General features: G+C 35.4%; 1 protein-coding gene across 2 annotated transcripts; it reads left to right on the top strand.

Moving 5' to 3' along the window:
• Positions 1-118: 118 nt before the first annotated feature.
• On the top strand, positions 119-26734 carry LOC112047924 (putative carbonic anhydrase 3). 2 transcript variants are annotated; one of them, XM_052883912.1, is made up of 8 exons: positions 119-186; positions 19144-19176; positions 20741-20908; positions 22312-22435; positions 23181-23283; positions 23825-23937; positions 24234-24357; positions 24803-26734. In XM_052883912.1, exons 1-8 carry the CDS (start codon positions 183-185, stop codon positions 25076-25078), a joined length of 945 nt encoding a protein of 314 aa, XP_052739872.1. In that variant the 5' UTR covers positions 119-182; the 3' UTR covers positions 25079-26734. The 2 variants fall into 2 exon arrangements, with proteins under 2 accessions (XP_052739872.1, XP_023940995.1); XM_024085227.2 differs by lacking the exon at positions 119-186 and adding an exon at positions 8555-8943.
• Positions 26735-26878: the final 144 nt, after the last annotated feature.

The raw sequence follows: 26878 nt of genomic DNA, 5'->3' as shown, positions 1-26878 counted from the left end.
AATAACATTGCGTCCAATATGGCGGGTGACCGGTACGCTTAACAGAGTGGGGCACTCTGCCACTCTGTAGCCTGCTGGTTGAGTAGTTCAGTGTAATCAAGTTCTTGGAATGGATACTCGTCTTCCATTTGTTAAATAGTAAAAGTGCAGTGTTAAAATAGTGATAGTGATAATAGAAGCTAATGGGTGAGTTAATAGAAGTAAGGAGTTGTTAGTTACTTAGCTGGAAGGCAACACGAGTTGAGAAAGGGAGTATTAGTATACTGTAAAAGGATCCTTTAACCTTGCTACTAGCGGTTACCAGCCCCCGATTTCACTCTTGGCTGCCTTACTGCCGTACGCTAGTTTAATCTTGGTTTACATCTGATAGTATCAGCTATACTTGATCAAGTGTAATTAGAGGGTAGACCTGTAGTTGTAAGTTAAATGATCGATTCGGTGATGATTGATAGTGTTACTTTGTGTATCTGCTATCCTTGACACTTAAAGCTTAGAACCTGCTCTTCCAATATCAGAAGTGGAATATAGTCGATGCCCTGATATATTATATTTATTTTGAAAATATTATTTTGAAAATAGTAAACATTCTCCATTCCATACATACGAGATGCGAAGTCCCCAGTAGCTCGTTATTGCGGAGACAGTTACAAGTAAACACGTTCTTAGCGGATAATGTGTCATATTTCTAAAGTAACACAAGATGTGACCTCGATTAGGTAATTGCAGTTTAACTTGTCTATTTGTAGTGAAAGAGGAAACAAACGTAAATGAACTCTTTGTTATCATATCGCACTTTATTATAAGTGATATCGGCCCTTCACTACAGGAAATGCCAATTAAAGGCTCTATTAGGGTCATCAAATGAAATTTTGAATTTATTCACGATACCATCTGTAATCCGTGATGTCGGGAAGTCTTTCCAAAAGAAATATAGTTGATTTTGAAATTTTAAATGACAATTTGTTTGTTTTTTTCATTAAAATTATGTATTAACTGCTAGTTGTATTACAAAAACAAATAGCCAAACAATCATATCATAGCTAATATCATCATAACAATTTAGGAAAAGCGTCTTATTTAGATTGTCAACCCTGTTCAAACTGCCCTTCAAATATGCACATAACAAAAGACAGCGGTCCTAGATGACTTCCTCGCTGTATCCGGCCCTTGCAGCACGATGTATGAATTATTTATTACCATACTAATAATTATGTTACTATTCTGTCTCTATTAAAATTGATTTACGAGTCTTATCTGTGACGGTTGCACGTTGAAAATTCTTGCTTGCATTTTTTTGACATAGCTTAGTTATACATAGTTGTTCTATATAACTACGATCTTCACCTATCTTTTTACTGAATGAAAAGTATTTTAATTTTAGTACTTCAGAGGTTACAAGAGATTTGCAACTAGTTTGCCAAAAAATGACCAGCGTTGTAGATAAGTATAATGTAAATCCTTTAGATGCGATGCGTCCCATACCTACGACGCCTACGTTTAGAGTTGTTACTAATTCGAATGCTTTTGTAAAACGTTTGGTATGTTTGTTATCGCCGCGTTGGCCGCTTTTAAATTTACATGTTTTTAATAAATAGTGTAGGAAATAGTAGTCTGTGACGGATATGACGTCGCTCGATCTCGCTTCAGTGTGCTAGTGGCGCTCGAGCTGTCCACATCTCTTGTGTAATTATTTATGGGTTACTAGGGATAGGCGGGGAGAGTGACTTGATTGGAAAAGGGGAATGTTTGATATCAGTCAAAGGATCCTTTAACCCTACACACATCGTTCACAAGTACGTGACTCCACTCAAGGTCATTCTCTGCCATTCTAGGGTCTTATTTTGGTTACAGTTTGATTTGTTAATTAGGTTGTCCTGTCAAGTGTTGTGAATCATAACATTTGTTCGACATTAGTTTTCTTATATTTGTAATCACTTTCGAGTCCTACAATATGTTAAGTAGGTGGATTTTTTCCCATCTTACGTAAATATCTAGCACGCGAAACATCGCTCCACTGTAAGCTACTTTAAGTAGATAATGTTGAGGATGTTTTTATATCTTATTTGTTTGTCAAAATTGACACAACCTATCTATTGACAGACGTAATCTGACACGCGCGGGAACGAGTGCTAAGATATTATCATTCGTACAAAATCTCTTCTTATCTACGGAGGCACCTTCTCAACTCAACTGAAGAATGATCTTAATGTAAATACACATAGTTGCCACAGTGGGAGGCAAAGAGCAGCTACATTATCTATGACTAGGTTTCACCCGCGTAGTTCCCGTTCCCGTAGGAATACGAGGATAATATATATTCTATAGCTTTCCTCAATAAATGGGCTATCTAACAGTGAAACAGTTTTTCAAATCGGATCAGCAGTCCTGAGATTAGCGCGTTCAAGCAAACAAACAAACTCTTCAGCTTTATATTATTAGTATAGATTAGGTCCAAAATAACAACTGCCTCATTTGTTCAGTAGTTAGCCATGTGCATTCAGACCATGAGGTCCCCGGTTTCAGTTTTGGGTACAGCAGCATATTAGGTACAATATCAGTCTTAAATTCTTGTGGAAATCATTTTAATGGCTTATGTCAACCCCTTCTCTTGGTCATTGCCAAATGTCTGCTGTAAAATTCTCGTCTACAAGACAAACAAACAAGTACCTGCTCTAAGAAAATTGTTCATAGAATTCGGAATATCAAGCAATATCAAGCCACAAGAGAGCCATAGATAGATGCGTGTTGATGGACCTATGACGTAATGTTTGACACATCATTATCTATTGTTAATGATAATGACAAAGACAGAAGACTTAACCCTTTATAGGACAGCTTATACAAACTGGCCAGTAATCTGGACAGTCACTTTAAGAACATTATCTCATAGTTATATTGAATATATCGAACATTTACGACTCGTAAACGAGCGCTGTAAAAACTCGCTCCAGTTTTGTTCAAAATTCCGAGGCACGGGTATGTAACAACACCGACTCCGAACTCCTTCACCTACTAATAAGTACATACTGGACTCGAACCCAGGTCTTCAAAAACTGAAAACCTGAACTACTGGACGATCAAGGCAGTTACGCCCGACATGGAAACTCAAATCGGATTACAAAGACGTTATCACTGATTAAGATTTTTACGGGATTCATATAGAAGTCGCATCTGAAGTGTATTTCAGGTTATCTCTTGGACAGGCGATATGTCCGACAAATGTTGGGAGCGATTGATAAGCAGATAGCACGCCTTATGTAAACAAAATATTGATTCCATCGTGAGGCGAGAAAAAAATATACCTACAGTGTGCCTAGTGGGAGTTTTCAATATTTTCATAACGTTACTATCGCGTTGACGTATACGCGAATTTATATGGAATTGAAACAGTTGTGCAGTAGTGCCACTAGATGGCGCTGTTTCAATTACTTGGAAATTCGCGTTTAAGTTAACGCGATAGTAAACTGAAGACTTTTCTAAAACAGAACTCGTGCCCTGAATCTAACAAAATATATATGTATTTAAAGAAATTATCTTATTTCAATGTACTCTTCCCGAAAGGATCATTTAGGAGAGTAGTTGAAAACCTACGACTTTGTCAGCGTAAATTTTGTTTACAAATCTCGCGGGGACCACAGAATTTTCCGAAATAAAAGCTCAATAATTTCCTCTCTCTACCTACCAGTGAAACTGAAATTAAGATCGCATCGGCTATTCTAGAGATTAGCTTGGACAAACAGACAGATAGATGAAAATTTAGAAAAGATTATCTTTTATTAGATCTTTTCTAAATTAAAACACAAATAATTATTTGTTAATAACTATAATCACATGAGAAAACACAGTTCTCTTGAAATCACAATTCAATTTTATTTATATGTATTGAATTGTAGATTTATAGATTTAGGTCTAGATGACGTAAGTAACTTCATTGATTTCACTTTTTTTCATAAAAAATAAGCTCGCACTTGACTACGATCTCATCTGCTGGTAAGTGTATATGTGGCCTAAGGTGGAACGCGCTTGTCTAAAAGATGCCTAATAAATGGGAAATACTAACTTCGGAAGAGAGTTCCTTATCTTAGCCATGCGTATGAGAAACAAAGAAGTAAATTACTTACTATCAATGACATAGTTGCCTTGGTATACTCTGCAACCCGTGCAAAGCCATGTTACGTGGCTTGTATAAAATATTATCTCTATCACAATGCAGCGATGTAATCAATTTTTATACTATCAAAGAAATGCGATATAGATCTATTTGAATGAAAATATTTATTAATTTTTGTCGTGTCCGGGAAAGATATTGCAGGGCGAAGAATAACCTACTTATACGATAGCAATTACTTATTATTATGATATATTAGCGATCGCTTGCAACTTTGTCCATGTGGAATTTCTAAACTTCCTGCTTGACATAATTATTTAAAGTATGTCCTTTTTAATAACAAAAGAATATATAAAATTTGGTTGTGCTAATGAATTGCAACAAAATAGACAGTTTCATATCCCACAGGAACCATACTAATTTTGGGGATTAAAAATATGTCCTATGTCGAGCCAAATTTCATTTGAATACATCCAATAGTTTCGGCATGATGCAAACAAAGAGACGGACAGAGAGACAACAATTTTACATTTTTTTTCATGTCATTTACTTCATCCAATATATATTTTTTTCTATTTATTTTTTCAATGTACAGACCTGTTACAGTTTTATTATGAATCGATAATAACGATCTTATCTGCATCGCACTGCATTCTTCAATCACATAGAAATATATACCCTGTTTTTAAAAAAATTAACAAAAACCAATATTTTTGGCTTTGCTCATAGTAATAATTTCCGGAAGGGATAATAATTTTCCCTCTGCTTGCTTGGAAATTTGACATAAGGTCGGGTATGTCGATTATTTATTGAGGAGCTGGCCTCAACGTCGGGAGGACTGGCCCAGGATGTGGCCCAGGCTGTGACCCAGGCTGTGACCCAGGCTGTGGCCCAGGCTGTGGCCCAAGATGTGGTCCAGGCCAGACCTCCCTCCATGTAGTAGGATAATGATAGGATGATAATATTAAACCACCAACGCTAACGCTTTTAAACTGTTGGCTGTGAATTTGCACTGAAAAATTTTTAGAACAAGGAAATACTTAACCGAGATTAAATGCAATAAATTGACAATAATTAATGTTGATTATTATAATTTCCTCGCAATTTTAAAAATGAGTTAGTTAATAAAATATAAAATTAAATTAAAATAGTTTTGTTTCCTTATAATTACAGAAAATTTTTGAATATTATAATTATTAAACACTGCAATAAAGTTTTATACATGTGGGTTAGTATTTTAATCTATAATTTTTATATTATGTTGGTACTTTTTTAATTCCTATTTGTATTTGTAAGAATATAAAGAGCATATAGCAGTGAAAGTCTCCCCCAATTTCAGCCATCGTATTCTATCTCTGGTCGTATATTTATATCGTCACTCCACCTTCTTAGTGGTCTACCTCGTCAGCGTTTTGAGTCTCGTGGGTATCAGTTTGTAGCCATTTCCACTTAAGGCGCTGAAGGCAGCATCTTTTGCTTGCATTATTTTCCTAATGGCATCGTTTTTGACTTTGCCCCTTAATTTCAGCTTCCAAAAACTACGCTCCATACCCCTCTAGCATTTGCTCACTTTGTCCAGTGTGTCTTTATTTATTAGCCATCAATCAAGTTCGTAACCACACGTTAAAACTAACTACATTTTGACAACCTCCGTAGCACAGAGGAATGCGTGGTGGATTTACAAAACGAAGGTTCTGTGTTCGATCCCCGGCTGGGCCAAGTGAAGTAACCAGTCTGGCTGGTAGGAGGCCTTGGCTAGTTAAAGCCCTACCGGCAAAAACCATCAGGTTACCATCAGGTGAGATTGTAGTCAAGGACTAACTTGTAAAAATAAAAAAAACATTACTTAGTTAAAGTTTATTGCCGTGTTTATCAGTGTACGGTGGCCCTAACAGTTCAAGCTTGGTAAACGATCTGAACTTCATTGTTGGCATCGCTCGCGCTGCAATTATGAGCCATTAGAGCCAGCTTTGAGCCAGCTCAAACTAACAATTACACAGCTTTCCACTCTCTAATAACCTGCGGGATTATCTAGTCTCGCTTAGTGAAACTTGTATAAGCTTTCCATTATTCCTACTAATGTTAAGAGGCAGAGTTTGCTTGCAACTTCAGAGTGAAATAGAAGTTTGATATTTTACTTCTTTCTCCTAGCATATTTCTGTTACAGTAAGTATGCTTTCACAAGAGTAGGGGAGCCCGGTATGCTAAATTTTGCAGTTACTAAAGCGTGATTTGCGTTGATTGTATTATTATTAGGATAAGTTAGCTTAAGTTCCTTATTGTATTCTTTCTCAATAAAAAAAGGCTAGTTGACACTTCTTTTAAAATGGTCTTAAATTTGTACATTTATCGTTCGACTAGATTGAAAAAAATTATCATATTTTTTTGAAACGTGATTATTTTAATTTTTAACCGACATCAAAAAAAGGAAGAGGTTATCAATTCGTAGGAATCTTTTTTTTTAATATTTATATTAACTGAAACGTAATTTATCAACCCATATTCGGCTCACTGCTGAGCTCGAGTCTCGTCTCAGAATGAGAGGGGTTAGGCCAATAGTCCACCACGCTGGCCCAATGCGAATTGGCAGACTTCACACACGCAGAGAATTAAGAAAATTCTGTGGTGTGCAGGTTGCCTTACAATGTTTTTCCTTCACCGTTTGACACGTGATATTTAATTTCTTAAAACGCACACAACTGAAAAGTTGGAGGTGCATGCCCCGAACCGAACTGGATTAGAACCCACATCCTTCGGAATCGGAGGCAGAGATCCTAACCACTGGGCTATCACGGCTCATAAAACATAATTATTAAGTTAAAATCCAAAACTGCTTATTCTGTAGAGCGTGTCAAAGTAACACATAGATACATATATACGAGTAAAACATTACAAAAGTTCATTGTACAAGTGAAACTTAACCGCATGCGGTCTCACCGGTAATGTGCAACGAGCATAACTGCTCTATCTTCCGAGTATCAAATCTCAACGAGGCGTGGAGTGGACAGGTCAATTTAAACAAATTGCATCTGGAAGCTACTCGCGGCATGTGCTCGCTCAGCCTCCCTGACGGATTATTAGGAAATTAGGTGACCTGCGCGAACATGATGACTGACACACGGTCGCTCAGAACGGCCAACATTCTTATATTTATTTGAAAAATTAAATTAACTGAAAAAAATTAAAACGATAGTTACTTTTCTGTACTTCTTTCTCATTACGTAAATATACTATTAAATAAATTCAATTCAATTTCATCTGGGCCTTTTAACGTTTTATTTAAGTTATGCGATGTGAGATAATGAAAGAAATAAAACAAATAATTCTCATGTAAATCCGGAATTATATTTGTCTGTCGTATTTTATCGTAAACTCGTGACGCATCAGAACAGAATCGGTATCATCCATTTTGTATGGCAACGTTTATATTTATGTGTTGAGACATGTCGTGATAGCTTCTGATGTGTCGCATACAAAATGTTTGATACCGATTCTGTTCTGATACGACACGACACGATACGTCAGACAAATATAATTCCGCCTTAAGACGGGTTGACGTGAAAAAGTCGTGCGCCTTATTCTGGGACTTACCACACCTACACTTGGGATATATCACCGTCTTGAGACGCCTGCATCCAGCGCCTGCTAGCAACACTTTAAATGTCATCGGTCCATCTAGTTTAATAATAAATATTCCAGCATCTTTGAAATCTAACGTAATGCTTTAAATATCTGTTATGCCCGTCCGTCCGTCCGCGTCCTACCCCTATAAGTAGATATTCTCTCTCCTACAATCGGAGGCCTGGAATTGCGGCGGACCTTTTGACGGCCTCCGTGGATTTACAAGACGGAGGTCCTGGGTTCGATCCCCGGCTGGCCGATTGAGGTTTTCTTAATTGGTCCAGGTCTGGCTGGTGGGAGGCTTTGGCCTTGGCTAGTTACCACCCTACCGACAAAGACCTACCGCCAAGCGATTTAGCGGTCCGGTACGATGTCGTGTAGAAACCGAAAGGAGTGTGGATTTCATCCTCCTCCTAACAAGTTAACCCGCTTTCATCTTAGAATGCATCATTACTTACCATCAGGTGAGATTGTAGTCAAGGGCTAAGTTATAAAGAATAAAAAAAAACCTTTAAACAGACTGATAAATAAATGAAAATTAAATCGAATCGTCTTTTTTGCTAATTTGGAGCAACAAAAAGATGAAAAGTATGTTATCAATAGACATAAAACATGTTCAGTCAAAAACAGCCTTATCAGCGTGCAATATAAAATTTATCATTACAATATTTTATTATTTTATTATAATAATATTCAAATTTTAATAGGTATAGGTATTTTGATGTGTTATCTATTCCAAACTTCGTCCGACATCGCAGTATAGTTGACGGTTCTCGTAGGCAGTGAGTCTCACACGCAAGTTATCTCAACATCTGACACCGCGGCCGGGCGGTGCAGTGTGCGCTTAGCCTCAGTGAGGTGAACTAGAATTTAAAAAAAACATATAAAAAAAATGTATAAAACCTCCGCGACATATCACAATGCCTCAGTTGTTTTTCGTATTTACAACCGAGCGGGTTGATTGTTAAAAAAACAACTAATTATTTATAGTACTAAAAGTAAACAATAATAATTTAATAATAAATTAATTAAATATAAAAACAATAGCAAGAAAATAGTAGATCTGTTGAATGCATTTCTATTAATTAAATTATATTTAAATAATAACAATATTTTTATGCAATTTATATTAATTTAATAAAATAAAATAATTTGTAATAAATTAAAATAAAAAATGTGGGTGTGTGCAGTGATTTTATTAGCAGCTACAACGGGTATGCTATTTTCTATATATTATCTATTATAGATATAGTTTGTAGATATAGTTTTATATACATCTTCATCATCTTACTTTTATTTTATTTTTATAATATGTTTAGGTTGGTTTTTTTTTATTCTTTACAAGTTAGCCCTTGACTACAATCTCACCTGATGGTAAGTGATGATGCAGTCTTAGATGGAAGCGGGCTAACTTGTTAGGAGGAGGATGAAAATCCTCACCCCTTTTGGTTTCTACACGGCATCGTACTGGAACGCTAAATCGCTTGGCGGTACGTCTTTGCCGGTAGTTAGTTAGTTACTAGCAGTTTAAATATTATTGTATTTAGTTGTATATGTATAGTTGTAAAAGCGTACCTAAATATATGAATATATAACCCGAATTATCTAATGGCCAGAAAATTTGATTCGAGAGCTTGGAAACTAAAAAAATTTTTGGAAAATTGGAAAATCATGGTATTCATTTCCCACTGCAGCGCATGTGAAAATATAGACGAAGGATACGTAGTACGACTTGCAGTACTAGAACGGTGTTGGAAGTGTACACTTGCCTTCAAGTGACCTGCATACCTACTATTACAACTGTAAACAATGCACAGTATTAGCTTATTTATTCTACCACATTATTAATGCCTTTACCAATTTAGGTGAGTCTTTCGTTTGTTATTTACCCATATTCGGCTCATTACTGAGCTCGAGTCTCCTTTCAAAATGAGAGGGATTACGCCAATAGTCTACCACGCTGGCCCAATGCGGATTGGCAGACTTCACACACGCAGAGAAATAAGAAAATTATCTGGTAGATATGCACGTTTCCTCACGATGTTTTCCTTTACCGTTTGAGACGTGATATTTAATTTCTTAAAATGCACACAACTGAAAAGTTGGAGGTGCATGCCCTGGACTAGATTCGATCCCATCACCCTCCGGAATCGGAGTTAGAGGTCATTTCCACTGGACAATCGCGGCTCTCACATTTAAAAAGATATGGCAATTATATTCTTTTTAATAAAAAAACCCCTCTTAGAGACAATTTTCCCTATAGCAACATTGAAGTTTAAACTAATTCAGTAACTCATTACAATTTATTTACCTAATATACCTACCCATAAAAATTATCACAACAATAAATAGTATACTAAAGAGTCGACATACATCAGATAAAATTATATAAATATTTACATAGCTACTTACAGCAGCTACAATCGAAATGAAATACTTATATACATTTTTCTACAGTTTAACTACTCATTTGTCTAATGTAATAACATTAAACAAATGAGTAGTTAAACTAATGGCAATGCTTCTGGCGTGCACATTTGCACAATTAATTATAACAAGAGAATCGATTTCATGGCTGTACGTTTTGGGGAAAACGCCAACTTTCCAAATCTGCGACTAAAATTACAACTACTAAGATATTTTATTCATAAAAAGTATATTAGTCGTTAAACGGCAATATTTAACACATTAAAAATTTAAAAAAAAAATCCTAATAAAGCGGAACTGGACATCGAACATGTATACCTACCTACTAATGTTCAACAGCCGTATGTGCTGACCACTAAGCGTCTTTTTTTATAACACGGGCAGTATTTAAATATTTAATAATTATTTACAATGTAATTAAACGAACTAAAATAAAATATAAATATTTTTTTTTTCTGTGATTTAGGTAAGTACGACATTCGAGTAGCTCATGAATAATAAGAATTAATGACGCTAATAAATGACAAAAAAATAATTACAAAATGGAAGGACTAGCGGACGCACGCGGTTTCGGTCCACGATTGAATGCGGGGATAAAATATAGCCTACTAGCCCACTAGCCTACCCGCGACTTCGTCCGCCAGATCCAGATAATAGCTTATTGCGTGAAAGAGTTCATAACATCAATAAAATCAGTTTTTCGCAAATCTTGCAGGAACCATGGTTTCTTCCGGGACAAACTGTGATAATCTAAGACTACTAATATTATAAAGCTGAAGAGTTTGTTTGTTTGTTTGATTGAACGCGCTAATCTCAGGAACTACTGGTCCGATTTGAAAAATTCCTTCACTGTTAGATAGCCCATTTATCGAAAAAGACTATAGGCTATATATTATCCCCGTATTCCTACGGAAACGGAACCACGCGGGTGATACCGCGCGGCGACAGCTACGTATGAATAATATTACAAAGCTTGAGTTTGTTTGTTTGATTGAACGCGCTAATCTCAGGAACTACTGGTCCGATCTGAAAAATTCTTTCAGTGTTAGATAGCCCATTTACTGAGGAAGGCTATAGGCTATATAATATGCCCATATTCTTACGGGAACGGGAACCACGCGGGTGAAACCGCGCGGCGTCAGCTAGTCTAAGACTAAATCGGTTCAATAGTCGCGACGTGAACAAACATATATACAAACTTTTGCGTTTATAATATTAGTAGGTAATAGGAAACTGTCAGTAATCAAAAATCTCGCGGAAACTTTTTCGGGTTAAAATTAGCCTTCCAGGATATATAATCTTCACTCAATTTCATTGAATAATGTTTGACTAAGAATTAATTATACTAACACGTGTAATAACATTGGACAGCATTCAGAACCGACATTTACATTCTCAAGGAACTAAAGATAAAAGAAAGACTTCATCACTACAAATCAGGCTTCAATTTCAATTCAAGGAGCGGTTGGTAGTGCAGGGAATCACTCCAAACTATTTTCTAAGAAAAAAACATTCTAATGTGACTTTGTACAGTAGTAGGAATAAAAAAATGAATAAAATAACTTTTAACATAAGAGGATATTAATTACGCTTATAGCATAATTATAAAATTATAATCCGGATTACAGAAAAGTATTAATAAAAAATAAACTTTAATTATAAAATCAAGAGATTAATATCTATGAATTACCACTGTGTGTTAAGCACAAGTGTAAATTATGGGTAATATCACACCACGCCGCCCCAATGTGGGTTGGTGAGCTTAGGCTGCGATAATGATAATGACTGGAAGCAGCGGCTTAACGTGAATCGTGCTGCGTTGCAAGAACCAGCTCATGACTAAGGACCCCGTATACTCCGGCGTTGTATCACTTGAGTTGTCGTGTTTCGTATTAAATTAATAAAATCTATTTTTAAATTGAATTTAAAAAAAATCTAGAAAGAAATAAAATGCTCCGTACGTACTTCATAACTTGATGGACCGACTCACCTATAAGTTGCTGTGATTGATGATTGTGATGAACCCAGGACTTTGTGATCGAACCCCATAGTCTAACCGCTGAACCAACGAGGCAAACTGCGGCTAAACGAGTACAATAATTGGTCGGATTAGTTTCTTTGTGAGCATTTGTGACGCGATTCAAAAAGATACGTTGAATAGGCCGTCTCATAGTCATATCACAATAGCACTGTATGGTGGCCTCAAACATTAATAGTCCAATCAAACTATTCAATACTAGCCGACGCCCTGTGGTTTCACTCGCATAGTTCACATTTCCGTGTAGATACAGGGATAAAATACAGCTTATGACATTCACAAATAACGTGCCTAGTAGTAAAACAATGTTTAAAACCGGTTCAGTAGTTAGATACTCGTAAATATAATATTTTGGCTGGTGGGAGGCTTCGGCCGTGGCTAGTTACCACCCTACCGCCAAGCGATTTAGCGTTCCCGTTCGATGTCGTGTAGAAACCGAAAGGGGTGTGAATTTTCATCATCAACAAGTTAGCCCGCTTCCATCTTAGATTGCATCATCCCTTACCATCAGGTGGGATTGTAGTCCAGGGCTAACTTGTAAAGAATTAAAAAAATATAACTTGAATTAAAGCACGAAATCCTTATAAACGTTCAAAAAAGTCAAACCACCTGGGAGCTTTCATGCTGCTCTTTGGGGTAACAAGGCTCGGTTAAGATATTTCTCCTAAAAAACATTTCCCTTCCTTTAATGATAAAACAAAGAACACTGTTTAGTTTTGTTTGAAAAACATTATTACTTCACGCTTTATTGGTTTGAGGTAGCTACTTATCTGTTTTGTCGTTCAAATATACATTACATTTTATTGTTTTTCTTTTTTCAGCAGGCTTTATATAGGGTTCATTACACTCGACACGCCTTTATGTGTGTCTTTATGTGTCTTTATGTCATTACGTCTATAGTACACTAATTTAAAATGGCTATGTGAATAGTTTATATATACATGGTAAAAGTGGGTGTGATGCAACACAATCTATCTTAAACTTCTTTAAAGACTGGCCTGACTAAAACTCCAGAAAGTGATACCACAAAACGTAGCTAAAGTTAGGTATTCAAAGCTCTAGGATCTTACCAATTTTTTTTAGTAGGAGAAGGGGAGTGCTACCTAGTTTGAATGGATCTCCTTATTCCTGAACACCTGGGTTACATTTCCTGGACTCTGCTCTTAGCTTTTCTCTCTGATACACATTGGACTCGGCACCAGTCAGAATCCATAGAATGTTAAGATATTGTTATCTTTCCTAAAGTGGTGAAATAGGGCTTGAAAGTTTACATTGATTTCTACGCGGACGAAGTCGCGGGTGTCCGCTAGTTAAATATTAGAATTATAGGCATAGATCTATTAAACATAGATAGTATGTAGTCGTCGGATTCGTAAGAAGTTTTATGTGCCCCGGGGCACTTGACGCATCGCTACACTACGATAAGTGCGCTTGTGTGCGTGTCGGCGAAGGTAATTAGCTTAGCTCCTACCCTCACATAGTAACAGAAGTTACTTTCAAATATTGGATAGAAGCAGGCGTTACTTTGCGGAATTTCATCTTCTACAAAGTAACGTACGTATGTAGAGAGTATTTTGTCGGACCTGGTTGACGTTGTCGCATGGGTTCGTCGGCTTTCCGCGGATAATAGCAAAATAAATAAATTATTATGTAGAAGTTACTTTTGTTTGGATTGAAAAATTGTTAGGTGTTGCAGGTCTATAGGTATATTAGTCTAAGATTAAAAATTGTTAATCTACTATATATAAATAAGTCGGGTTTAACTTCCTGTCGCTATAACTCCAGAACGCACGAACCGATTTCCACGGTTTTACATTCGTTGGTCTCGGGCTCCTCTCGGGGTTTATAGCAAAGAAAATTCAGGAAAAGGTAGGGGTAGAGTTGGGTAGGGGTAGTTGAAAGTTTACATCGAGTTTCACGCGGACGAAGTCGCGGGTGTCCGCTAGTTAGATATATTTCTGGGACGAATTTAGAGATGAATCTAGAACTTGGACTAATGACACTGTACCAAAGCGGGTTTGCGGGCAACGTTGATAAAAATGACAATATGAACAAAATTATCAGATTACACAGCATCCGATAAGTAGAACAAACGTATTGTGATCAGTTAAAGAGCCCACTTTAACGGAATTTTTTTGCGGCTGATTTGCAAATGTTTGGGCTTAGATAATGTCGCTTTGTTAATGAAGCGTGTCTGAATTATTTGATATTTATGTTTGTATGGCCGTGAAAAAATTTTCATCCGGTTTTAGGGTTCCGTACAGTCGTAAGATAGCCCATCTGATATGGAGATCGGCTATAAACAGAGTGACACTTTTTTATTATTCAATGACAATTTAGCTCTTGACTGCGATCTCACCTGATATTAAGTTACGATACCGTCTAACATATATCCACACCGAGGGGTGGTGGTTCGATCCCCGCCCCGTTACTCTATTCTCGCTACCCAATCCTATTATTCTTTACAACTTAGCCCTTGACTACAATCTCACCTGATGGTAAGTGATGACGCAATCTAAGATGGATGCGGGCTAACTTGTTAGGAGGAGTATGAAAATCCACACTCCTTTCGGTTTCTACACGACATCGTACCGGAACGCTAAATCGCTTGGCGGTACGTCTTTGTCGGTAGGATGGTAACTAACCACGGCCGAAGCCTCCCACCAACCAGACCTGGACTAATTAAGAAAACCACAAGAGGCCCAGCCGGGAATCGAGCCCAGGACCTCCGTCATGTAAATCCACCGCGCATATTACTGAGCCACGGAGGCCGTCAAAACGAATTGATCGTTATGATACGGTTTTGTCTACGAATGCTGACATGATCGAGATGGTTCTTAGCTATATGATAAAGATTTGATAAGCCCATCAGATGATTTCGGAGTTTTTCTATTTAACATGGAGAGAATTTCCGACAGAAAAACTAAATTTATGATGTCCGGGGCTTTTTTAAAATATTTAAATTTTATGTTAACTACCTACAGTTCGTGCGTTATAGCCAGTGATTTTTAACTACGGTATGCACTATAAGTAAAAGTCCTTGTCCAACTATGTATTCTATGGTCCAACATAGGTATGTATTGAGTCTTTGGGGTATGCAGTGCATTTTTGCATCTATGAAGTGCACGCCACTGGCTATAGCATGGTCCGGGTGACAGTTCGTTTCACTCTTGAAAGTTTGCCGCACTTCACGATGACAGTACTTATTATGAACGTCATAAGGCAAATGTCACCCGCACCATGCTACAGCGCACATAGTTTAATGTGAATTACAGAGAACTTAAAGTATTAAAATGAATATAATATTATTAAGTTAAGTAATAGCTGTTAGCTATGGCAGCGTTCCGGAAAAAGAGGTACGTACCTACATAAGTTATCATATATACAATAAATTATAATCCAAAAGAATAAAATAATTTTAAAAATGATACAAATAATAAAATGATGATAAATTAACATTAAACGAGTAACGACGAGTACAACTTTAGTGATACGATTTGAATGAATTTCAAATTATTCACTTACATAAATCAACAAATTAATTTAATGGCATAAATTATTATTCAAATGTATACCAATAAATTTTATAATAACGACTCTTAATTGTTTAAGTACCTATTAGCAAAAATATTAAATATACAATTAAATTATTATTGATTATGTATTATAGGTAGGTATATTTAGAAAAAAAAAATTAAACAGCACATGCACATAAAGTCAAGTCAAGAGATAAGGGATGAAAATATGAAGATGGGCTTCCATTTCTATCTCGTTGTATAGGGTCACACTGTTGTCCGTCCGTCAGTATGTCTGTCCAGATGCTTTATCTCCGAAACGCGTGAAGGTATGGAGTTAAAAAATATATAGATACTCGGGTTTACTGGTCTTTAAGTTACTATTCGTACGTAGTTATTGTACGTACGGGTTTACTGTCATTTTAAGTTACTGTATGTACGTAGCTATTATACGTACGGGTTAACTGTTCTTTTAAGTTACTGTACGTACGTAGTTATTGTACGTACGGGTTTACTATCCTTTTAAGTTACTGTACGTACGTAGTTATTGTACGTACGGGTTTACTGTCCTTTTAAGTTACTGTACTTACGTAGTTATTGTACGTACGGGTTTACTGTCCTTTTAAGTTAGTGTACGTACGTAGTTATTGTACGTACGGGTTTACTGTCCTTTTAAGTTACTGTACGTACGTAGTTATTGTACGTACGGGTTTACTGTCCTTTTAAGTTACTGTACGTACGTAGTTATTGTACGTACGGGTTTACTGTCCTTTTACGTTACTGTACTTACGTAGTTATTGTACGTACGGGTTTACTGTCCTTTTAAGTTACTGTACGTACGTAGTTATTGTACGTACAGGTTTACTGTCCTTTTAAGTTACTGTACGCACGTAGTTATTGTACGTACGGGTTTACTGTCCTTTTAAGTTACTGTACGTACGTAGTTATTGTACGTACGGGTTTACTGTCCTTTTAAGTTACTGTACGTACGTAGTTATTGTACGTACGGGTTTACTGTCCTTTTAAGTTACTGTACTTACGTAGTTATTGTACGTACGGGTTTACTGTCCTTTTAAGTTACTGTACGTACGTAGTTACGTACAAGTTAGAACGGAACTCAAGGAGTAATTGAAAAAAAGCCGTAGGTAAAAGACTATTGTCGCCTAATTCTGCAATTTTATTTGGTAAAAATATATATTTAAGCATTCAATATTATTCAGAACAAACATCATCGTCACATTTAAGCATTGCTCTATGGAATACAATAATCACTCTTCACATAACTAAATGTACCATATGAACCGTATGAAAATCTTTTTAATAAGTTTAGTCAGACAGACAGACGAGGCCATGGTGCCGTGATGTTATGCGAATAATTATGTAAAACAACGTAGTGAATAATTAAATACGTATAATTAAATGCAATTTTGTAGTTTGTAAATCTAAATTAATATTTGTATTTGACCATTTAGGTGGTTGTTAATCCTAAAAAGTCTTTTGTTAGATATAGATATGGTTCTGAAAATATATAGAATACCCAAGGCCTTAAAAGTCTTAATTAAAATAAATATTAAGAACAAAATTAATATTTTTAAAATAACCTTTAACCTATCTGTTACGATTACTCTGTTAAATGTAAAAACAATGTTTCATATCGGTCTTGTTGTTCCAGAGATTAACGCGTACAAACAAACAAGAAAAGCAAACTATTATATTAGTATAGTTTGATAACTGGGTAAAAGTACTCAAAGTAACGAACATTATCATTCTTCTAATAAAATAGATAAACAGTTCAATTTAGATACCTATATATTATATTTAAAACTATTTCCACACTAAAGTTTATTACTTTATTTTAATAATTAAATGTGTTTTGTAATCTTCGACAATAATCGTAAACAGCTAAACAAAGCGTTCGAAAAAGGATATTAAAGTAACAGGACAATATTAAATTCGTAATATTTTAAATATCTATCAGAACATCTAAATATTATCGAATAAAGAAGCAATCAAGAATGCGCTATTTTCTTTTCAGTTACGATGTGCGATTTTCAGATTGGGTATCTAATACAATCTAAAATATTTTATCAGATTATTTTGATTAAATCCATCCGGGGTTTTTAATCGTCTTTATGCACCGCCACGTAAAAAAAAAATAAGTCATCTTTGTAGTTGTATCTACGAACTTGTTATGAGTAAGTTATTAATGTTTCTGAAGTGTCACAGTTCGGAAACTGGGTTGTGTTGGCGTCAAAGACATTAATTACCAAAGTTAAATTACCCGACGCGAAACTTTGCCTTTACACTATGCAGTCAATCAAAAATGGATGTTATACATACACTTTATTTAAACGTCATAACAAATCCAAGTAAATAAATAACTTTACTTATCAGATAATCATGATTTATAATGAATATATGTTTTCTTAATAAAATAAATCTATATTAAATCAAGTTTGAAATCATCTATTACTAGATCTAAAACTTTCTCAATTCCTATGTAATGTGTTTTTATATTTTCCATCACACCACCTCGAAAAGGCTTTCAAAGTTCTCGAAATTCCTATTTTATACACTAGCACAGAAATTACTTTTTATATTTAAATATTTTTTGGTATGGCTGCATTATTATTTGGATCCCGTTATATCCCTTGCTACTTTTATAGATTCTAGTTTTGAATCAGTTGCTTCGGTGGAGATTCTTTCTTAGAATCTATAGCGGTACTCAATACAATATCTACTTACATTTTCTACCACTTATGTTCACTACCACCAACTGCCATCTGTTTCCAACAACTTATCATTAATGTTTGTTTTATTCACAAACTTGTGAAAGCGACAAACGTTTTTGTTCCATATATGTAATCTTCTTTTTATAAAAGTAATTAAAACGGGGTGGGGGTAGGGGGTTAAAATACTTTACGACTTCATCCATACGTACCAATTTTAAGAAATTAAATATCACGTGCCACAAACGGTGAAGAAAAACATCGTGAGGAAACCTACATACCAGAGAAATGTCTTAATTCTCTGCGTGTGTGAAGTCTGCCAATCCGCATTGGGCCATTCTGAGAGGAGACTCGAGCTGACCAGTGAGCTGAATGTGGTTTCATAACGACATACGTACCCGAAAATTAATTACAACCGGTCAGGCCTATTCGGAAAAGTGCGCCCATTGACACGAGATTTTTATTATTAGACTTTCCTTTACCATACCATTTTTTTCACCATTTTACGGATTTAAAATGATGAAAAATAAGCACAATACATATATTTCCGTGTACCTATCTACTTCAATAGCAAAAGAACCGACAAAATCTAATTTGAAAAGGTTGTCACCCCAGGGAAATGAATACGGGAATCCTTACCAACATCACAACATTGCATATTTATACGTACGAATTATACTAATATTCTATGTTCTTTTGTTACAGGTTTCAGCAACGGGGACGACTGGTCGTATGAATGTGAGTTTATATTTATCGGATTAACTTTTTTTTGTACTGGCTTTGTTTGAGGCGCAATTTAAAATAGTTCAACGGAAAGTGTTCAAATTATTTTGCCTCCAAATGGGCTTATTTTAAAGCGATTTAACTTTCACACATCTCTGTTTATTTATGTGACAGTTTTCCACTTCAGTTCAACCAGCTTGAGCATTTGTTTGGTCCGTCAATTATCTACTAATCTGTACTAATATATAAAGCAGAGGCGTTTGTTTGTTTGTTTGATTGAACGCACTAATCTGAGGAACTACTCTGGTCCGATTTGAAAAATTCTTTCAGTGTTAGATAGCCTATTTATCGATGAAGGCTATAATAGGCTATATATTATCCCTGTTTTCCTACGTGAACAGGAACCCACAGGTAAAACCGCGCGGCGTCAGCTAGTATTGTTATAAAATCATTTATATTTATCGAAATATGTAACTAATTTACTATAACCGAGTCATAATTTCATTTTTTAATTTTTGGTAAAATAAAATTAAAAAAGAAATTGACTACAATAAAATTATCTATATTTTATAGACATCTTTTGCATACAGCAACAAATCTTTGTATAGTTAATAATAAATAATTTGACATTTAAGCAACATTTAATAATAGACATAATATTTGCATGTCATGTGAATAAACGGGTACGTATCATGTTTCAAAGAATTTATATAGAAACTAGCGGACCCGGTCAAGCTTCGCTTTGACTATTAATTTATTTATTTGCACTTCTTCCCTATCCCTACCTTACACTACCCTACTCCTACCCCTACCTCTACTCTACCCCTACCCTACCCCTACTCTAACCCATCTTACTTAAACTTCGAGCTTTTATTGTTAACAATTAGGGGTATACAAAATAGATTTTGGCCTATTCTCATAGATACAGGATAAGCACAAAAAATTTCATCAAAATCGGTCAAGCCGTTTCGGAGGAGTATGGCAACGAAGACTGTGACACGAAAATTTTGTATATTAGATATATATGTAGGAAATTTGTAGGTATACCTAAAACGATTTTTCCTCATACCTTGGAAAGTGTGATCGACTCCGTATAGGCGGACTTTTTACAATCGACTATGATTCGTGCGCTGTAGCTTGGCGCGGGTGACAGTTGCCGTATGACGTTCATAATACGTCGTGAATCGCGGCAAACTGTCAAGGGTAAAATGATCTGTCAGACTTTTCAGTTTAGGCTGGTACTACCACCCTACCGGCAAAGACGTACTGCCAAAGTGATTTAGCGTTCCAGTACGATGCCGTGTAGAAACCGAAAGGGGTGTGGATTTTCATCCTCCTCCTAACAAGTTAGCCTGTTTCCATCTTAGATTGCATCATCACTTATCATCAGGTGAGATTGTAGTCAAGAACTAACTTGTAAAGAATAAAGAATATTTATAAAAATAATGACGGTTATAATACGTCGTGAATCGCGGCAAACTTTCAAGGGTAAAATGATCCTTCACCCGCACCTTGCTACAGCGCACGAGCTTTAATTGGCTGATCAGTTGACACGTCTCTAAGAACCATTGTTCCACAGATGAAACGCGATGGCCGGGCGCGTGCACGACTGGCGCCCAGCAGTCGCCCATCAACATAATGTCGCGCAGCGCCATCGTCGACAAGCTGGACGCGCACATCCAGGGGCCGCTGGTCTTCCGCGGGTACAGCAACGTCAATGCATCGGCTGCCAACGACGGACACACGTGTGAGTAGTACCACAGTAAACATAGTAGTACCAAGTACTTAATGTGTATTTACATAGAATAGTGATTTTAAACTTATTTCGTGGTTGTTCATTATGAATGTTATTTAAACGGGTACATACCACAATAAAACCGCGATAAAACCAAGAGGGCGCCGCGATACGCATAATAACAAAAGCGATGTCGTGAGTGTGGTTTGCCTAAACAGCCAAAAACGCGAGGTTGTTGAAAAAAGAAAAAGAACAAGAAAGAGGGTAGATCGATTCTGCCCCTAACAGCTGACTTCACTTCTCATCTCGCAACTTCAGTCCCGTCGTGACCACGATCCATGCAACTGGGTCGAAATATCGACAATAAAAATCTCGTCGTTTTATCGTGGTATGTACCCGTTTAAATAACATTCATAATACATAGAATAGGTTGCGCACATAAATCGTGACGCTGTCATTCGTTCATCGAATTTTACTGCCCATATTTCTTACGGGGGTTTTATATGAAAAATTGATCCTTAAGGAGTAAACTCCAAAAGCTGCAGAGTTTTCGCTTCATCAGAAATGACAGAAGTCAAAAAAAAGTTATCTCTTTCCCTAGTTAGGAGTGCGCTCAAAAGTTGAAATCATCCTACATAGGTTAAGTCACTGTCATAATTATTTTAAGGAAACATTTTTGTTTCTTTGGTAAGAACTCTTTACCCTTCATTTAGCCCCCCAAACTATATATGTTGATATAGGGCCCCTCCAAGGCACGCTACGCCGCTGGATTTGAACTCTGGATTCGAAACCACATAGGCTAAACATTGGACCAACGAAGCAAGCAGAGGCGTCATCATCATCATATTTGGGCTTACTGTCGAGCTAGAGTATCATGTCAGTATGACAGGGGTAAGGCACCACGCTGACCCAATACGGATTGGCAGACTTCACACAGTGTAGAGAATTAAGAAAATTCTCTGGTGTGCAGATTTCCTCGCGATTTTTTCCTTAGCCGTTCGAGATATTTCATTTCGTAAAATGCACTTAACTGATTTTTTATTTTGCTGTGGGCTGTATTCGAAACTACACCCTTCTGTATCGAAGGCAGAGGTTATATCCACTGGGCTAGCACGACTATTAAGTCTCAACACATCAAAATACAAAGTATACCAAATGGAAAAGCCCTTCTTAACAGTCCTCAGGGTATTGGTAGTGTATGAATAAATAAATAACATTTTTGCAATAAATCAAAACTAAATGAAATGCAAATTGTAAGTAAATATAGGTATTACAGCTCGTGCGGAGTAACTTGACACCTGACTTGAATGATTTTTATACCATGTTTTTTGTTTGTGTTTGGTAGCCAGATGTCAAGTCAATGAGCACGAGTTATAATGTTGAAGCATTAGTTCAATGAGTTTATTTGTTCGCAGTGAAATGGACGATAGAGGAAGACGAAATACCTCCAGTAGTGTCGGGCGGTCCCCTCAGAGGAAACTACAGCTTCGTACAGTTCCATCTCCACTGGCTCTCGGAACATGCTATTGATGGCATGAAGTAAGTCATAGATTCTCAAAGTGGGTTCCATGGAACCTAGGGTTCTGCGTAATTAGCGATTGGATAGCCCTAATAGGAAAATATCTATCTTTTGGTACGCTGGGACGAAAAAGAGCGAAGTTTTCGATACGCCGTTATTGGATTACAATTGTTTTTTTTTTCTTTTAACGAGTTTTTATGTTTTTATGTCGTTTTCCAATCTTAAAACTACGTAATAAATACGTATAAAACTATCGGATATATCTTATCGAACTATAAATCAATTAAAGATTGGAAAGCAATGAATACACTAAACCCATAAAACAATTACTGATACGACCTGGGATAATGTAAAAAATAAAAAATCCTATGGAGCCGAACTTAAAAGGGTGTCTAGAAATTTATCCCACCATATATTGAAAGACATAACCTAAAAATAATGTTCTGTTTATTACCATTTCCACTACATTGTGTAAATAAATATTTATACTTACTTAAATCTGTAGACAGATCAATTCTGTACATGTAATATATTTCCAAATTAACTATCAGGGGGTGATTAGTAATCGATTGATGCCAAAAATCTTGCAGTTGCTTGATGCAGTCTTGATCAACCTAGCACTAGGTGAATCGATGATATCAAGCAGGTGGGAATGAGCCGCGGCTTACGTTACGACCCTAGTGTTTGGAAGTCCTTAGACTTATGTACATCAGTGGACTGATTGGCTGATAATAATAATGTATTAATTTTAAACTATTTGTCTAGATATCCGATGGAAATACATTTGGTGCACGTGAAGACTGGTCTCACTATAGAAGAGGCGGTGGAACGCCCTGATGGCCTGGCCGTTGTTGGTATACTCGCCGAGGTAAATAACCATCTGGGTATTTCTAGATTTACTGACCACTGCATTATAAGTATGCTAAGCATAAACGTTATGTACTTTATCTTCTAGTAATTCCTTTTTTCAAGCGCCAACTCCTTTAAATCCGCATTCCCACTGCTCGCGTCATCGTTGCTTTAAATTTCTCAAAAGCAAGCTTGAAAATACTTTGATCTAGTTTAACGTCTAGAAATAAACGACAAATCGATTCAAGATTCTATAAATGTTCGTTAGCCACAATAAGGTTAAAGTTTGCCCGTTGAATGATTTCGTGCCTATATCTCAAACCACTTCTAAATTATGATAAACGGAAGAACATTAATTTGGTCTACACTGCTAATTTTTACACTTAGAATAACTAGATTTATAAAATAATAATTTTAAAACCTGTGATAATTTTGAACCGCAAGGAATTCAATTGATTTTGAAAATTTAAGACTCAGGATAGGATCTTCATTAATAAACTAATATTAGAAATTAACTGATACTTTATTAAACATTTAAAACATAATTTTGTGTTATCCAGGTCCATAGTACGTCAGAAGAGAATGAGTTTGCACTTGGGGAGTTGGAGCCAGCTTTGCCGTACCTTCTAACAAGACATGAAGGATCATATCCAGCTTCCGTTATTGATCTCTCGTGAGTAAACTAACTTTGCAACTGAATGTTACGAAAAGGAGGTTAAGCCAAATAGAATTACATAATTTTCAGACATTACAGATATTATTTTACTCATTATTGCATAAATAAATGTCTTTTTCATTATTATAAATAATAAAGTAAATGATTTATAATAACTAAGATAAATTACTTTGTTCACAACCTACTTAATAAATATTTGTTATCTCAAAAGAAATACCTCATGATACTGTTCTGATGCTTCCATTTATGATTGTGATTTATTATTTAATATGCTATTGATATTTTCTCTTTAGACGGATGTTCAGTTCAAATATGCAGTCCTTCTACACGTACCACGGATCTCTAACAACGCCCAATTGTCAAGAGGTGGTCACGTGGATCCTCATGGACAGACCAATCAAAATGACAGATACGCAGGTGAGATACTTTGCAAACCAATACGTTGTTGTACGTCTACGTCCAACATCAGTGTTTATTTTTTTTTAGCAAATACCCATGATTTTGTATGTGTAGAAACCCAAAACCATTTGGCTTTAAATTATAGTCTTTAATTCAAAGTTACCATCCAAGTTTCCCATTTTGATTATTTTTTTAAATTCTTTCGCCGTGATGATATTTTTTTTGTAATAATTTCGTAGAGAAGAACATTCTGTTCAAATTTGAATTTGCTAGCTTTTGTAACTAAATTGTTATTTATAAAATAAATATAAGTTTTTCTTTGTAATTATTGTTCAAATTTTAATATCTTTTCTTTTACTTTTTCATTATTTACTTCTACACCTCTTTAAACTGTTCTTTATTCCTTGTGCTTTCCACGGTCTTTCTAAAGTACCAGCATACTGACCTACAAATCTTCTTGCAGTTCAAACTCTTCAGTAAAGTCGACGTGGGCGGCATCAACAACTACAGAAGCCTGCAGCCAGTCAACCGTGTGATCCACAGAAGCAGGGAGTCCAGTGCGACGGTCGCCATTCCCAGCGCCTTCGGCTTGCTGGCAGCAGTCTTGAACCTCTCCTCATCTGTGACTGGTGTGATGAGCAAAGGGATGTGCACTCTTGTCAATATCAAGAAGAGATTCTTCGGCAAGGGGGTTAAAGACTGCTCGGTTGCTGAAGCGTTGAAAAATAAATCTCCCTAATTTTTACTGGACTTGTTTATAAATCAGAGGTAGTGCTTTCTCATTTGTGTAAATTAAGTGATCGTTTCTGTACTGCGTTATTAGTATTGTTAAATTATGTAACTCCTGTTCTTTGTTTTGTAGAAACAGATTAAGCATTTATTCTTTTTTTATTACGCTTAGACTGCATTTTCAATAATTATCACATTTCATTATATCATACTTTTCATATAATTTTTTCATGGTCAGAATTTTATTGTGATACTCGTAAACTTCGTACCCAATAGTAGGGTATATTGCCCCATACATAGAATATCAATAAGATAATAATGATTTTATTATTAAACATATTTTGTAAATAAATGCTGTCCCATCGCTATAAAATAATTAGATAAGTAATTATATTTTTTTGCTCAAATGTTGAATTGCATAAGAAATAGGTGTATAGTTTTTTTTAGGAGTTTTTGTTTGATAGTAATTAGCCAGTATGTATTTTTATGAACGATTATCATTACATATTTTTCTATTTGAAAAATATAGTCCGTGAGTCGGTCCAAAGTTTTTCAAAATTCTGTTTTTGTTTTCGTTTTTGAATTAAATTTTACAATCGATTTGTGCGATTCTTTCTTGCTTTGAAAGAACTACTCTCGAATTGATTTTTTATTTTCATCAGTTAGAGTAGTTTTTTTAGGAATGCATTCAAAGGCTTCATCCATTTTTATTCGATACTTACTTCCGAATTAAATTGTATATCACCTTTAATCATTTACAATATTATTATCTTTTAAGCTCTATTTATATATTATATATTTTAAATTCCATAATGCATTTATACATATTAAAATCATCATTTAATTAGGTAACTGTTTTAAGTTGCTGAATATTGAGAAAATTAAATAGTTTCTCTTATTTTGTGTAAGAAATGAATGAGTTCGTAAATAGTTTTCGTTTGATAAGTATAACTAATAAAGATATAATACACCTAATTATAAGCCTTAATGTCATTATGAATTCATTTATTTCCAGTCTTCACAGTAATGTATTCGTAATGGATATTTGACCTAGCCGGCGAATTTTCTATCGTCTCTTTTTTGAATAAATGAATTTAACGTGCTGAAAATTATGTAAATAGTTAAGTAATTAATTGGTAATAGAGTACAAAACTAGTCAAAATTGCAACACAAACAGACCGAAACGCACATTTTTTGCTAATAATAAATTATGTTTTTCAAATACCAATAATAATATTGTTGTCTATGACAAGAGTTTTAAATTATTTACAAGTATTAAACATTATTGAATACTTGAATTATTGAAAAAAAAAATGTACAAAAATTCAATTCATCAAGTAACGCTAATGAAATTAACTAAGTTAATAGAATGTTATGTATGTATATTGTAAAGTGATAAGGGAAAATAGTAGTAGGTATTAACAAAAAACTGTAGTAGCGATTAGCGGCTGTGAAAAGAAAAGTAAATTAAAAAAAATATCCATGAAATTATAATCATATGAAAGTTGTAAATTAAATTTTTAGTTATATATTGTATTATTATTAATTTGCGTGTAGATATTTTTGTCATTTTGTGTTATTTATTAGTATTAAGTTCCTTACGATATAAACAACTTTACAAAAAATAGGTTTTAAAAAAATGGTTCAATACAAAATTCCCAATTTATTTGTTTGTTTTCTTGTTCCCCATTTCTAAAGCCTAAGTATGAAATGCACACTCTTTCATACCTCATATCTTACCTACCTTACGTACCTTTCATATTTGATGAAAATGCAGAATATCACCCAGGCCTATTCCCTAATTTGGTCT

The sequence above is a fragment of the Bicyclus anynana genome, chromosome 10 (assembly GCF_947172395.1).
Source record: "Bicyclus anynana chromosome 10, ilBicAnyn1.1, whole genome shotgun sequence".
Classification (NCBI taxonomy): Eukaryota; Metazoa; Arthropoda; class Insecta; order Lepidoptera; family Nymphalidae; genus Bicyclus; species Bicyclus anynana.
This window is presented reverse-complemented; position numbering and strand designations above follow the sequence as displayed.